The sequence below is a fragment of the Haliotis rubra genome, unplaced genomic scaffold (genome assembly GCF_003918875.1).
Source record: "Haliotis rubra isolate DU_JTF1 unplaced genomic scaffold, ASM391887v1 Scf399, whole genome shotgun sequence".
Taxonomy (NCBI): Eukaryota; Metazoa; Mollusca; class Gastropoda; order Lepetellida; family Haliotidae; genus Haliotis; species Haliotis rubra.
The window spans coordinates 252300-267519 of NW_025767078.1; the positions used below are offsets into that span (position 1 = coordinate 252300).

The window sequence follows — 15220 nt, forward strand, 5'->3', positions numbered from 1 at the left end:
TATTTTGTATTCATGTCATAATTCATTGTACTCTCCGACATTATTGGAGGAAATAAAGACAATTCATTCATTCATTCATTCATTCATTCATTCATTCATTCATTCATTCATTCATTCATTCATTCATTCACAAGGTTAGCCATTACACCTAGCTCAGTGAATGGTTCCTGCAGCTACATCAACTACTACAACAACCACATGGTTGCTGTTCCTATACGTAGTACACCAGCAGCAGGTACTTCAGTTGCCTCCATTATGTACACCACTACAGAGACATGCAGTTATCAAGTCAGGACTTGCTGATAAACACTTTGAAATAACAAACCTCCAGCCCAGTGTTTATCTGTGTATTCTACTACTGTTGCTGTCAGATCCAGCAATTCTGAAGAATTTGGTACATTAACAGGGCAATAACTCCGTTCTCAAACTGATATAGATGCCAGGGACTGGTTTATATATTTACCGTTTCCTTTTGAAAATCTTGATGTTAGTACAGAAGTATTTATAAGGATATGTGTGTTCACAGTTTTTTTAAATCATGCTGATCCTAGGGTCCGTGAGGTTTGCGGATCTAGCATTTGAATGTAAGGGCCTTTAAATCTTTTACTTTTAACATCCACTAGGGCTGTGACACTTGACTCTCAAGTTTAGATTTGAAAATGGTAAAACTGGTTTTCGTTGGATGGCACTCATGGCTGTGTTTGTAACTAGTCTGAAAAATCTTTGCAGTTGTAACACCCATGAAGATCTGGGTTAGAATTGATCTTCAGTAACCCATGCTTATCGTAAGAGGTGACTAACGGGATCAGGTGGTCAGGGTTGCTGACATGGTTAACATGCCATCGTATCTCAATTGCATTGATCAATGCTCAAGATGTTGGTCACTGGATTGTTTGGTCAAGACTTGATTATTTACAGACCAATGGAAGTGCAACAGTAAACAACAAACAAACAAACAGACAAACAAATTGCAGTTGTAGACTGCTTCCATGACACCTACAGCCTGTAGTTTCACCGACCGTAGTCTCACCGCCCAGCGTGTGAAGGTGAGTGTGTTGATACCTAGACATGGATGATATGAGGAGTCGGCACCCTGTGTTCATATGGAGGAGCGGCAAGTGTTTATTTGGGCTAGCTACAAGCATAGGTCATTATATACATGCCCTCATACCAGGAGCGTGGCAGGCTGTGGCTAGCATAACACACATAGACATCCAGTTGTTAGGAAAAGAGTGTCGAGGAAGAACTGATGCCTTAAATCCCTGGTAAAGGACTTGCTACAGTCACAGTTAGGAGAGTCAAAGACTCAAGCCAGATTCCTGCTTAGAGTGGGAGAAGCTGAAGAGCAGCTTGTGTGAAGATGTAATTAGTGTGGTTTATGTTCTATGATGAAATGGGATATCTTGTGTACAAACTGCAAATACCAAATGGTGTGTATCCATAAATCGTGTTCCTGTGCATTGTTGTGACTTGTGACATGGTCCTCTTTGACATCGTTGGGATGCCAGTCTTGACGTCATTGGTGATATTCACATGTTCTTTCCAGACACAGGGTCTTGTTTATTTGAAAGCGATTGGGATAATAGGTAGTTTGGGTGTAAATAGAACATCATACTTGTTCACATGTCACTAAGGGCTGTTTGTAATACAGGGCTCCCACAGGTCAGGGAAAAGTCAGGGAAATTTGGCCTGCCATGCCTGTGGGAACCCTGGTAATACCAAATGTGCTAAATTCTGGTATTTCTCTTTAATTCCTTTGGAAAAATCCTACAAGGGTCATAACACTACAATATGGACACTTTTGATATGCCTGTTTGACTCCTAAAAATGCCACATTAGTATATATAGTTTTCTGGTCAGGTAAATCGTGTTAAAGAGTGCTTCCCATGCAGTCTCACATTAACTGTGGCTGGAATCTTTGCTAAAAGCAACACTCTTTAGATTCAACCAGTATTAAACGTTGCTAAATGCTTTACTTCCTCATGAAGCTCCTAAGCCATATATGATCTGAAAAGTATCCATGGTATTGAACTTACAATGCACACAGGTTTCTTAACACAACCATTTTATATAATGATCTGTGATATCACTGAAATATTGATGAAAACATTCTAAAATCATTAAACGATCATATATTCAAATTGCTATTATTGATTTGTATTACAAGGTAAGAATTACTTGAATCCTCATAAAGTTTAAATCAGTAGTTGGAACAGTGAAACAAAAGCACATGCAGACGTGGTGAGCGTTAATTTAGTCCAGCTCTACTTATTTTCGGTGTTTCATTTAATGTGCATACCCCTTGTAATACAAACCAATAATAGCGATTTGAAACTATGATCGTTTGTTAAACAACTTTTATCCTTAGTTAAATAAAATTCTGTGCTTTAAATGTTCAATTGGCAAGGTAAAATTATGAGGATTCGCAATCTTAATTTCACTTTATATAATTTACTCTTTAGTTTAAAGTGAAATTCATCGGTACATTTTCACTGCAAACAGATTATGTAGTGTACTAAAACAGGGGCTTTATTCCATCAATATCAATAGTCTGACAAGCTGTTCATGAATAGTAAATAGTATTAAAATCAACTCTACCACCAATTTGACATGCTGTTCTTGACTGAATGGTAAACAGTGTTAAACCGAACTCTACCATTGATCTGACAAGCCATTGTATGACTTGATAGTAAACAGTGTTAAAGTCAACCCACACTAAGTCTAAGTGTGGAGAGTGGCATTTAGTGGACTGTCTGCTGGAGGAGAGGGAGGGGGGTACGTCTTGGGGGTATTGACAGATATGCCATTCATGTGCGACCTTGGTGTACAGGGATGCAGGGGGAACATTAGTGGGGCCAAAACCAGGCTTGACGCATGTCTAGTTCGTAGGGGTACCTTTCACACAGAGGAGAGGTCCTTCCCTAAATGTTAGACAGTGTGAAGTGTACTGTTGGCAAATAGCAAGGTTGTTTCTTCTCCTGATGCTTGTGTTGGATATTCGTTTTGATTCAGCTAAAGCAGAATCGAAGATGTCTCGTAAGCATTAGTTTGATGGAGTGAGTGAGTGAGCTTAGTTTTACGCCACACTCAGCAATATTCCAGCAATATGGCATCAGTCTGTAAATAATCGAGTCTGGACCAGACAATCCAGTGATCAAAAGCATGAGCATTGATCTATGATGACGTGTCAACCAAGACAGCGAGCCTGACCACCCGATCCCATCGCCTTATGCGTCAAGCATGGATTGCTGAAGATCTGCAATTCTAACCCGGACCTTCACAGGTACATTAGTTTGATGGCAATGATATAACAGTGTACTGGATAATGCTTTAAAATTTTGATCCTAGTTTCAAATTCCAGATATATGCTGATGATTACTGGCTATCTGACCTTGTGTTTTTGACATAAAATGTACATGTCTACAGCCTGTGTGACTTTTTAACTGTTCCCCCATAGACTTAAGTGGAATGTATCTGAAATACTGTCCAAAGGGACGTTAAACCAGACTCTTACACATACAGCACTCATGTATAATGTCATATCTACCACAGTTGATACTGTGAACTATAGTATAGACGTCTATATGAAGGTAATGCTGCCCTAACACCAACCTAGAGTAGATTATGTGACCATTTCTGGTCCTCAGACTCACATCTGACATATCCATAGCTTTAGAGGAACTAGGGTCTGTTGTCTGATGTTTCATGTATTGTTGCCAGAATGATATTTACCGAAGTTAAAAACCTTAGTTGGTGTCCCATCACAGCACCATCAGTTTCCATGGCAACATTTTTCTTACCAAAGACAGAGATTTTTTCTGTTGTTGTGAAACCAGAGTTTTTAGGTCAGGTTTGCAGGAAGTAATCAACAGTTGATAAGACTTTCAGAAAAATGTTATTGTGTGATTTAGGCTGAAGGAAACAGGAAGGCAAAATGACTATTCAAGATACATTTTCCATTTGAGTTCAGGGATTGTTCAACGTTATACAAAATTGTTACCAGGCTCTTTCATCATCATCGTCGTCGTCATCATCATCATCATCATCATCATCATCATCATCATCATCATCATCATCATCATCATCATAATCATCATCAGTTATTAAGCACAATATGCATGCTTCAAAGATAAATACTGTTAAAGTTTGTAAATCCGGATGGTACCATCGTTAGTACAAATTTGAAGATTTGCAAACCAGATTAATCTAATTCAGTCCCTTGTATTTAGACGTTCTTATTCATCCTGTATTACAGGGTGTCGTAGTATTCTAAGTCTAGTAGGTATGGTGTCTGCCTGAAGAGTGGAATGTCAGATGTTTGAACCCTGGCCTCATTGTACCAAAAGACATCGACGGATGGTACTTGTCATCCTGCATGGCATTAAGGGGTTGAAACCATGACTGGTCGGCTTGGGATTGTTACACTGTGTCTGAAAGGGGTATCAATATTGCACTGTGTCTGAAAGGGGTATCCATGTTACACTGTGTCTGAAAGGGGTATCCATATTACACTGTGTCTGAAAGGGGTGTGCATGTTACACTGTGTCTGAAAGATGTATCCATGGTACACTGTATCTGAAAGGGGTATCCATGTTACACTGTGTCTGAAAGGGATATCCAGTTACACTGTGTCTGAAAGGGGTATCCATGTTACACTGTGTCTGAAAGGGGTGTGCATGTTACACTGTTTGAAATGGGTGTGCATGTTACACAGTGATGGAAAGGGGTATCCATGTTACACTGTGTCTGAAAGGGGTATCCATGTTACACTGTGTCTGAAAGGGATATCCATGTTACACTGTGTCTGAAAGGGGTGTGCATGTTACACTGTCTGAAAGGGATGTGCATGTTACACAGTGTTTGAAAGGGGTATCCATGTTACACTGTCTGAAAGGGTGTGAATGTTACCTTGTGTCTGAAAGGGGTGTGCATGGTACCTTGTGTCTGAAAGGGGTGTGCATGTTACACTGTGTCTGAAAGGGGTATCCATGTTACACAGTGTTTGAAAGGGGTATCCATGTTACACAGTGTTTGAAAGGGCTATCCATGTTACACAGTGTTTGAAAGGGGTATCCATGTTACACAGTGTTTGAAAGGGGAATCCATGTTACAGTTTGAAAGGGGTATCCATGTTACACAGTGTTTGAAAGGGATATCCATGTTACACTGTTTGAAAGGGGTATCCATGTTACACAGTGTTTGAAAGGGATACCCATGTTACACTGTCTAAAAGGGTGTGCATGTTACACTGTCTGAAAGGGGTATCCATGTTGCACAGTGTTTGAAAGGGGTATCCATGTTACACAATGTTTGAAAGGGGTATCCATGTTACACTGTGTCTAAAAGGGATGTGCATGTTACACTGTTTGAAAGGGGTATCCATGTTACACAGTGTTTGAAAGGGATATCCATGTTACACTGTTTGAAAGGGGTATCCATGTTACACAGTGTTTGAAAGGGATATCCATGTTACACTGTCTAAAAGGGTGGGCATGTTACACTGTCTGAAAGGGGTATCCATGTTACACAGTGTTTGAAAGGGGTATCCATGTTACACAGTGTTTGAAAGGGATATCCATGTTACACTGTCTAAAAGGGATGTGCATGTTACACTGTCTGAAAGGGGTATCCATATTACACAGTGTTTGAAAGGGGTATCCATGTTACACAGTGTTTGAAAGGGGTATCCATGTTACACAGTGTTTGAAAGGGGTATCCATGTTACACAGTGTTTGAAAGGGGTATCCATGTTACACTCTGTCTGAAAGGGGTGTGCATGTTACACCTTGACATGGCATCCCATTTAGCTAGTGCTGTAAAACTGGCATAATGTTACAAGCAGACACACACACTAGCATGTCCATCACCATTAAAGTACAATAATCTGAACATGACATTAAATCCAAGAGGAGAGATATTCATATATATGTTTAGGTTGTAATGAGGATGTCATTTGTAAGGTGTCAAAGGATGTCCAAAACGTCCATGCTGCCTTGATGTACAGTTACGTCCCTTGCCTGCCATGACCTTCTTGGCTAATATCCCAGAATATGCTTAGCATTGATTCTATTCCAAATCTTCATATTTAATCCCACCATATAGCTGGAATATAGCTGTAATAATGTTGAGTGTGGAGTAAAACTAAGCTCATAATTAATCAGCTCTCTATGATGCAGTGCTTGTCGGTTTTCACCAAAATGGTAGATATCTGTGATATCAAGGATCTGACTCTCTTGCATTGAACTGACATGAATTAAAACTTAAAATTTGTACAACCCAACTATCTCACTTCAGTAATCTCCCAGAGAAAACTCATATAAAATACATACACAAAAAAAAATTATGTCACATATTAGTTTGTGTGTGCAGCGTTGTGGGTGCCTGTGTGTCCCATGCTAGAATTACAGTCTTGCTGGAATATTACAGTTTTCAGCTTAAAAACAGAAGAACTGATATTGGTTTCAACATGAGCTACTGCTGCATATGAACTTTCAGGTTCTTGAATCTTATCAGATAAACCTAATGTATTACGGCTTTAAATGGAAAGTAATTATGTGGGAGTATATTGGGCTGGTTCCCCTACCGAGTCTTGTCTTCTGTAGTCAGGCAGCTACTAATGTGAATGGCATCTGTCGACATGTGTTTGGGTGACTTTTGGCCTCTGGTTAAATCCATCCAATATTCTCCAGCTGTTATAGGCAGGGGAGAGTTACCCTGTCCTATTCCTCTCACATCTGTAGCGAGTGAAGGCTGAGCTTCTGCCGACTTTCATGTGAAGGATGTGCCTGGAAATTGCTGTGTAGAAACAGCAGTGGATGATGCAAGTGTTTTGACAGGATTTCATAAAGTGATTCTTCTGGAGATTTTATCAGTGCAGGTGGCATTGTTTGACATAGCTTCTGTGGTGTAACAGAGCCTTGGTGAGCATTGTACAACTCTTGTAGACAAGCCGTCACTGTGGTCAAGTGGGTAGAGTGTTTACCAGAGGAGCAGGTCAGGAGTTTGATCCCTGGCTCCATCAAGATGGCATCTTTTGTTAAACTGGCACTTGTGGCATTAAGGGATTAATTCAAGACCTGGTTGGATCAGAGCCTGTGTACTGTGTTGCATGGGGTATCCATTTTAAACTGTGAGTGTGACATTCAGTGGCTTGCAGTAGAAAAACAGATTAGGAGTAGTACAAGAAGGCACACATGCATGCATGCACATGCTCGTATGCATGTACGCATGCATGCATGCACACACATACACACTAACCTGGGTCTCGATCCACAAAACATTTGTAGTGTTATGGGCTATCATAACGAAATAGTTAAACATAGGCTACAAACAATATAGTGCTATTAGTGCTTTGTGTATTGGGACCCTGGATTGAGGTCGCTCTGGAAGTGCAATAATCTTGAAGGTGACGTTAAACCACTTTTCACCTCACTTTGCTTCCCTCTTCTCATTGGTTGTTCTTGTAAATAATGGGGCAGTGGGGTAGCCTAGTGGTTAAAGTGTTCGCTCATCATGCCGAAGATCTGGGTTCGATTCCCCACATGGGCACAATGTGTGAAGCCCATTTCTTGTGTCCCCCGCCATGATATTGCTGGAATATTGCTAAAAGCGGCATAAAACTTAACTCACTCACTTGTAAATAACATGAAGACTGTGACATGAAAGGATTTGTGATGCTCATGATGTCAGTCACTGGATCATCTGATCCAGATTCCATCCTTTACGACCACTTCATACAGATGGAATATTGCTGAGTATGCATTAAACAATCAACAAATGACACTACAGAAAATAGTTGCACTGTGAATGTAATGATCATAACTATATGTACATTTCCCCCTTCGACTTAAATCACATTCAGTCTACAGGTTAGAGAGCTAGCTTTAAAATGTCAATATGTTAGGAATAACACAGTAGTATGGGGTAACAGTCTGAAGCATTTTGGCACAGATAGCAGATGGAATATATAGTGACGGATTAACTGACACAGCAGATGAGATATAACCACTGACATGACGTTAATGTCTGCCAGCGCTGTGATGTCTGCAGATGCCTTGCAGAGTCTGGAAAACACTGTGTCTGTAACATGATGCCAAAAAATGGCTCGTTGTTGACAGAATCTCCAGTCACTGACGACAAGGGACTAGGATGAAGTGTTGCATGGCAATATTTGGCTTTCAGGCTTCAGCAGCAGTAGGGATCGGGGACATCCGCCAAGCAGGGGTAGACAGGCATGCAAGCATCCTGAATTGACAACACATGTCTTGTAGATTGTTGGTGCTGCTATGTTAATTGATTCGTTAGTTAATAATAGGTTCCCTTGTTCCTGTTGTTGAGAATGGTTGTTAATCAGTCTGTAAGCAATGAGACATCAGGGAACAAGGCGTGCTGCAGGTTGCTGTGCAGAGTGATGTACCTTTCTGGTTCCAGGATCTCTTGATGGAATAGAATTACAGATTAATATGATTATGATCATTTCTCTGACTGGACTACCTAGTAAATGTCCGTGATCTGTCACCTGTGTCACTTTGGGCTTCCAGTCTGATAACTGAAATAGCTGTCATTGATTACACAATGCCATTTGGAAAGTGGTCATATGCAACATATATTTGGGATTACACTTTCTTAGTAAAGTACAAATCCGTGATTCAAACCCTCACCCTCAGAGTCAGGCACCAAATCACCTATACACAAAGTCAGCTGTCTAACCCTTGTGGAAGTCGGATTAGGCGGCTGACTTTGTGTGCTGGCGATTTAGTGTTTTGGTGCCTGACTCTGAGGGTGTGGGTTTGAATCCTGGATGGGAGTCAACCAAACAAAAGTACTAGAATTTGTACTTTACTAAGAAAGTGTAATCCCAAATATAACATATGTTGAAATAGCTGTCAGCATGTTCGAAATTAGCTGAAATCGGAGTTGCCAATGATCAGTTGTAGTGATTGATTGATTGCCTCTGTGCATTGTAGGTATTGATTTATCACCTATCCATGCTATTTTGATGATGAGAAAAATGTTTTTTGTTCAAGTTTACACATACATTCATCATCAATATGGAAAACATAACCATCAATATGAATCCGCTACAGTTTTCCTATCTAACATCTTCATGGAATAAAATTTATAAATATGAATTCATTGTAAAACAGGTTCTTTGGCATTGAATACTAATCAATGATTGGTCGCCATAATCAGGGATAAAAATGCAACTTTTTCAAAGGGTGCCATTAGGCACTAGACAGATAATTTAAGTGTGCCAATACCTTTGGATGATCCAATTCAACTTAAAACATCACAACAATTATATCATTTCAGTTTATTGTTTAATAAACCAAGAAATATCAGGGCGTTCAGAAAATATTTAATTGTGCCATTTCAATATTTATTGTACAGTGGCATGCAAACTAAGCACTATTTTAATCTCTGATTGTTGATGATGTTGATTGGTGTTAAGAAATTATGCCCATCATTTGATAAAAACAGATCGTGAAGATCCAGATAAGAATTGATCTTCAGTAACCCATGCTTGTCATAAGAGGCGACTAATGGGATCAGGTGGTCAGACTTGCTGACTTGGAAGACACATGCCATCGTATCCCAAGTGCGTGGATCGATGCTTATGCTGTTGATCACTGGATTGTCTGGTCCAGACTCGATTATTTACAGACCACCACCATGTAGCTGGAATATTGCTGAGTGCAGCTTTAAACAACCAATCAACCAAATGATAAAATGATTGACTTGATATTTACCTGTGACGTTGGTTTATACAGCATTCCACTATCTGCAGGTGAGCTACAGAACATTCAGACTCCACTTCTTCCCATGTTTCCCTGGAGAAAAGAGCTCACTTCACAAAAACATGCAGTGTGCAGATAGTGTACAGAGACTTCACGTCATCAACGCTTAATGACTTGATGTTTTTACGTATCTCCATCATCAATGCCATAGATAGAAAATAAAACCAATTTCAACACAACATTCATCGTCCCTGTAGAGACTCCCGCTAATTTCCAACATGCCGACCATTCTGGTCTCTCCACAACCCATTCTCTGCTAATTGCTGGATATAAACAAATGGAAGGGAATTTTGAAACGCCTGCTGTATATTTAGACTGTTAAATGCATACAAGATACAGCGGGGATTGTTGTGTGCGTTCATGAGAAAGGCGGCACTTGTTTGAGTAAATGAAAGCTCACTATATTCCTGCGGTGTTACAATTACATAAACACTGCAGGGAAGACTTGAAGTCAGACCGATAGCCGGGACATTAAACTGACTGTTCTTCTCAACTTTATCTTGATACATAATAAATGGAGGAAATCAAAGTTATTTTTGTGTGAAGGTATATTTTCTGATTCACTGATAATGTTATGAAGAGCTTCATGAAATGTGTATCTATCCGCTGGGCTTAATGCTTTGAGGTAAAATTAGCACTGCCATTCATTGCTCCAGTTTTTAGTTTCTTCTCGCTTTGAGTTGGCATCATTTTAAGCAGAATTTGTTGTCGACATATGGGGATTCCAGATTAAAATAGACCCACCAGAACCTTATGGTTGTCAGATCCAACTAACATAGGACTAGGGTAGCCCAAAACATAAAGGCTTTTGTCTCTGGGGGTAGAGTTAAAAATGATGCAATGTTTTCGAGCGGAAAGGCTAATTTGTATGATTCACCTCCAGCCACCTGTACTGTACAATCTTTGTGTTGTGGAAAAATTGTGTCCCCTCTGGTATACAAATATTTTCAAAGGTAATCAATAAAGTTGCTAAGGTCTTATAATCAACCATGCCCTTTCTATCACAGAGGCGTAGACCCCTCTAACACAGAAATCACAGAATCCACATAAACACGTCTATTTTTGCCGTGGTAATCTGTGAAGCAGGCAGTGGTAATCCCTATGTATTACCGGGGAATAGCAGTGATATTACCCTGATTGCCACAATTATGTACAGTACATGCTGTGTGGGGAATCACTCACGTTATTGCCTGCCTTCCTTCTGTCTGTCAGAGACAGTTGTTTCCACATGTGTCCCTGAGTGACTGCTGCTTGTGCTGGCAGCAGTATTTTTAGCAAAAATTCTTTTATTTGTTCCATTGTTTTAGTTTCTAACCTAACCAACAAAAACTATTAGAACTTAAAGAATGATTAAATCACCCCGAAAGGAGAGAAAATAACATTAGCTATTATGAAGAAATAAAACAGTAAACATCATGAAGTCTTCCAAAATACAGTCTGGTTCCTGGGTATTGATGGGCAGGTGGTGCCACAATTTACTGTGAAGAGTTGCCTCCCTTGACCACATCAGTATCCTATGATTGAGGGTTTGTATCCTGCTTCACCTGGATTATGTTCTAGGTTTTCACCACCTTACACCTGAAACACACTTCGTACCTTCCTGTTCAATGCGTCACTTCCTATTTCAATTCACGCAATCCATTCCTTCAGTTTCTGACCTAACATTAGTTATTGCCTGCCTTCCGTCTGTCAGTCAGAGACAGTTGTTCCCCATGTCTCCCTGAGTGACTGCTGCTGTGGTGGCAGCAGTATTACAGCCTCACATAAACTCAGGAATGTGTGGTTTATTTCTGTGAGAAGGATGAAGAACACAAAAGATGCAGTTTAGGAAACATCTGTTGCAGATATGATAAAGATTAGATAAGATACCGTCAACTGTTCAATCGCTAGGAAAGTCATGCAATGTCAGATTTTCATCAGCGAAATACAAAATAGAAAGATGAAAATACAATGCATAATAAATTATCATGAACATGATGTATATTGAGTTTAAGTAGTTTATGACATTTTATACAATAATTGATTGGCATTGAATTACATTGTTAGATGGTTCATGTAATGTTGATTGAGTGATTTAACAGAAATCTGTGTGAAAGAATTGTGGAAGCTTTGAGTTGGTATTTAAGATTGAACCTGTTTGAATATGTTTGAGTTTGAACCAGTTTGTGTATGTTTGAGTTTGAAAGTATTGATCCTTGACGGTCCAGCGGCCTAGGGTACAGCTGTGTGGAGTTGCTGATCATCCCCCAATTCAGCCCGATCATGAATACATGCCAGTGTTCATAGCTTTCACAAGTTGATCATTGGTTTGTGTGGTCCAGACCCAAACTCACCTGCAGAACTGCTGCAATATAGCTGTAATATTGCTCACCTATAAAACCCTGACAGAACATTCTCTCAACTTTATAGCAATCTTTATTTTGAAGTCATGCGACATGATTCTTGCCATGCTGTCATTTATGGTTCCTGTTTGTCTTCTAGAGTGCCTTCAGTCGTGAAGGTCTGAGTCGCTTGTGGAACGAGCTGGTCAAAGATGGAGAAGTGGCTGTGCGCGGCAGCGACAGCCTCTACAACAGTGCAGGCGCCCTAGCCAAGAAAGGTAGGACAGTATGCTAACTCTTCTGAGACCCATGGACATTTAGCCAACCCGCACCCAAACGTAAGACTGGTTGGTCCCTTTGACTTTGGTATTCTTTCACATGATGTGAAGTTTTCAGCCGTATTCATTGGCCAAGAAGAGGTCATGTGTCATTTGACAGAAACACACTCATCTGTCTCTCTCTCTCTCCCTCTCTCACACATGCACACACACTCACTCACTCACTCACACTCACTCATTCTGCTGAAAGTGATGCTAGCAGCTGCAGTTAACATTTAGAACACTGTGCTATTCTTTCCATTTATTTAATTTCTTACCGAAACGATTTGAATAGCAACTCTAATCTTGCAGCTTCTTCACAAAACTCTGTAGAGGATTTTTATAAACACAAATGGGCGGTGGGGAGGCGTAGTGGTTAAAGCGTTTGCTTTGTCACGCAGAAGATCCGTGTTTGATTCCCCACTTGGGTACAATGTGTGAAGCCCATTTTTGGTGTCCCCGCTGCAATATTGCAGGAATTTTGCTAAAAGTGGCATAAAACCAAACTCACTCACTATAAACACAAAACTTTCCCTCAAACTTGCATCAGTACTTGCATTTTTTGACTGGAAGGAAGTGAAGAGATTGTATTTGTGGAAGTCATTGGAAGTTTACACATGGTGGAGGTTTCTCAACAGCCTGGATAACCTTTGTTTGTCCGCTATAAAAAGTTCAGATGTCACTGTTTATTTTCATGGGTAAGACATTAGCTATTGAGAGTGTTGCAGCTGCTGGGGATGGGAGGATGTTCTTGTGTTGGAAGCTGGAACAACTAGGACCTCATAGGTTAGGCTTTGACTCATCACGGAAGGTCTTGTCTTTGGCAGGAAAGGAGCCGATGTAATGTATTTTAGTAATTTCTTTGAACACATTGGCCGACATCAGAATATTCAATCACGTTGTGTGATTTGTTGTTGTTTAATGCAGCACCCAGCAACATTCCAGCAATCTGGCGATATGTTGTTTGAGTTTGTTGCTATGTATCAAATGGTGTCGAATATTTTGTGCATATTATGTGATTGTTTGATTGGCATTCTAGAAGTTAGTGATTATCTATCTGAGCATACGACTTTATGGTTCACAACTTCTTGTTTATTGCATGGAGCAATGTTTCAATGTAGATTCATACCCTATTATAAAGCTAAAACTAATTTGAATGATTAGCTTTTAGAAAAAGGGGGAAAAAGGGATATTATAAGGATATTAAGCAGTAAACATCATGAAGTATTCCATTGTAATGCATTCTGGTTTCTGAGGGGCATTGATGGGCAGATGGCTTAGGTGCCGCAATGTACAGTACAGAGTTGCCTCCCTTGACCACATCAGTATCCTATGATTATGGGTTGCATCCTGCTTCACCAGGATTATGTAGTTCTAGGTTTGTCACCACCATACCTTCCTGTTCAAAGATGCTTCACTCATTCAATCCTTCTTTCTGAACGTCGCATGATGTTTTAAAATAATTTGAACAAATGTGTTCCTTATAATAAAAACAAGTTTTATGGATAACAGCTTCTTTATTTCGTGAGTGCGACGTTTCGATACAGATTCTTGTACCGTTGTCAAGCATGTTGCTTGACAACGGTACAAGAATCTGTATCGAAACGTCGCACTCACGAAATAAAGAAGTTGTTATCCATAAAACTTATTCTATATTGTACGTCTCAACTTCTAAAATGCCACTCAAACAAATGTGTTCCTTTATTTGCAATGAGAAATAGCAGAAAAAACATACAGAATACTGAGGTTGAATCCTGTTGTGTGCTGTTTTGATCGTCACATACAGATTACCGAGGTTGGGTCTTGTTCCGTGTTACTTTGATCATCACGTACAGATTACCGAGGTTGAGTCTTGTTCCGTGTTACTTTGATCATCACAAACAGATTACCGAGGTTGAGTCTTGTTCCAGATGTTACTTTGATCATCGCATTACAGATTACCGAGGTTGAGTCTTGTTCCGTGTTACTTTGATCATCACAAACAGATTACCGAGGTTGAGTCTTGTTCCGTGTTACTTTGATCATCACAAACAGATTACCGAGGTTGAGTCTTGTTCCGTGCTACTTTGATCATCACAAACAGATTACTGAGGTTGAGTCTTGTTCCGTGTTACTTTGATCATCACAAACAGATTACCGAGGTTGAGTCTTGTTCCGTGTTACTTTGATCATCACAAACAGATTACCGAGGTTGAGTCTTGTTCCGTGTTACTTTGATCATCACAAACAGATTACCGAGGTTCAGTCTTGTTCCGTGTTACTTTGATCATCACAAACAGATTACCGAGGTTGAGTCTTGTTCCGTGTTACTTTGATCATCAAAAACAGATTACCGAGGTTCAGTCTTGTTCCGTGTTACTTTGATCATCACAAACAGATTACCGAGGTTCAGTCTTGTTCCATGTTACTTTGATCACCACGTACAGATTACTGAAGTCAAGTCATGTCCTCTGTATCTTTAACAATGTGTTTTCTGTGATGGTTTAAGCTAAGTGCCGAAGTTGAAGGGACCCTGAAATTATTTCAAGTTATCCAAGAAATATGATGACTAAACAAGGCATACTGAGGGCTTCTTGACAACAAGACAATCGACATATCAAAGTTCAGCACAGCGGTGTTAGTATGTTACTGCCATTGTGGACCGCCTCCGTGGTGTAGTGGTTAGAGCGTCTGCCCGGAGAGCGGAAGGTCGCAGGTTCGATCCCCAACCGCGTCTAACCAACAGACGTTAAAATATGGTACTTGTTGGTCCCTGCCTGGCGCTCAGCATTAATGGGTACAACAA

At 40.1% G+C, this 15220-nt stretch overlaps 1 protein-coding gene across 1 annotated transcript in view; it reads left to right on the plus strand.

The window, feature by feature from the left end:
* Positions 1-15220, plus strand: part of LOC124287017 (E3 ubiquitin-protein ligase HERC2-like) — a 177279-nt gene that overhangs the window by 22278 nt on the left and 139781 nt on the right. Inside the window, 1 exon segment of the mRNA XM_046723473.1 lies at positions 12279-12396. Within this exon segment, the coding sequence (XP_046579429.1) occupies positions 12279-12396 (118 nt within the window).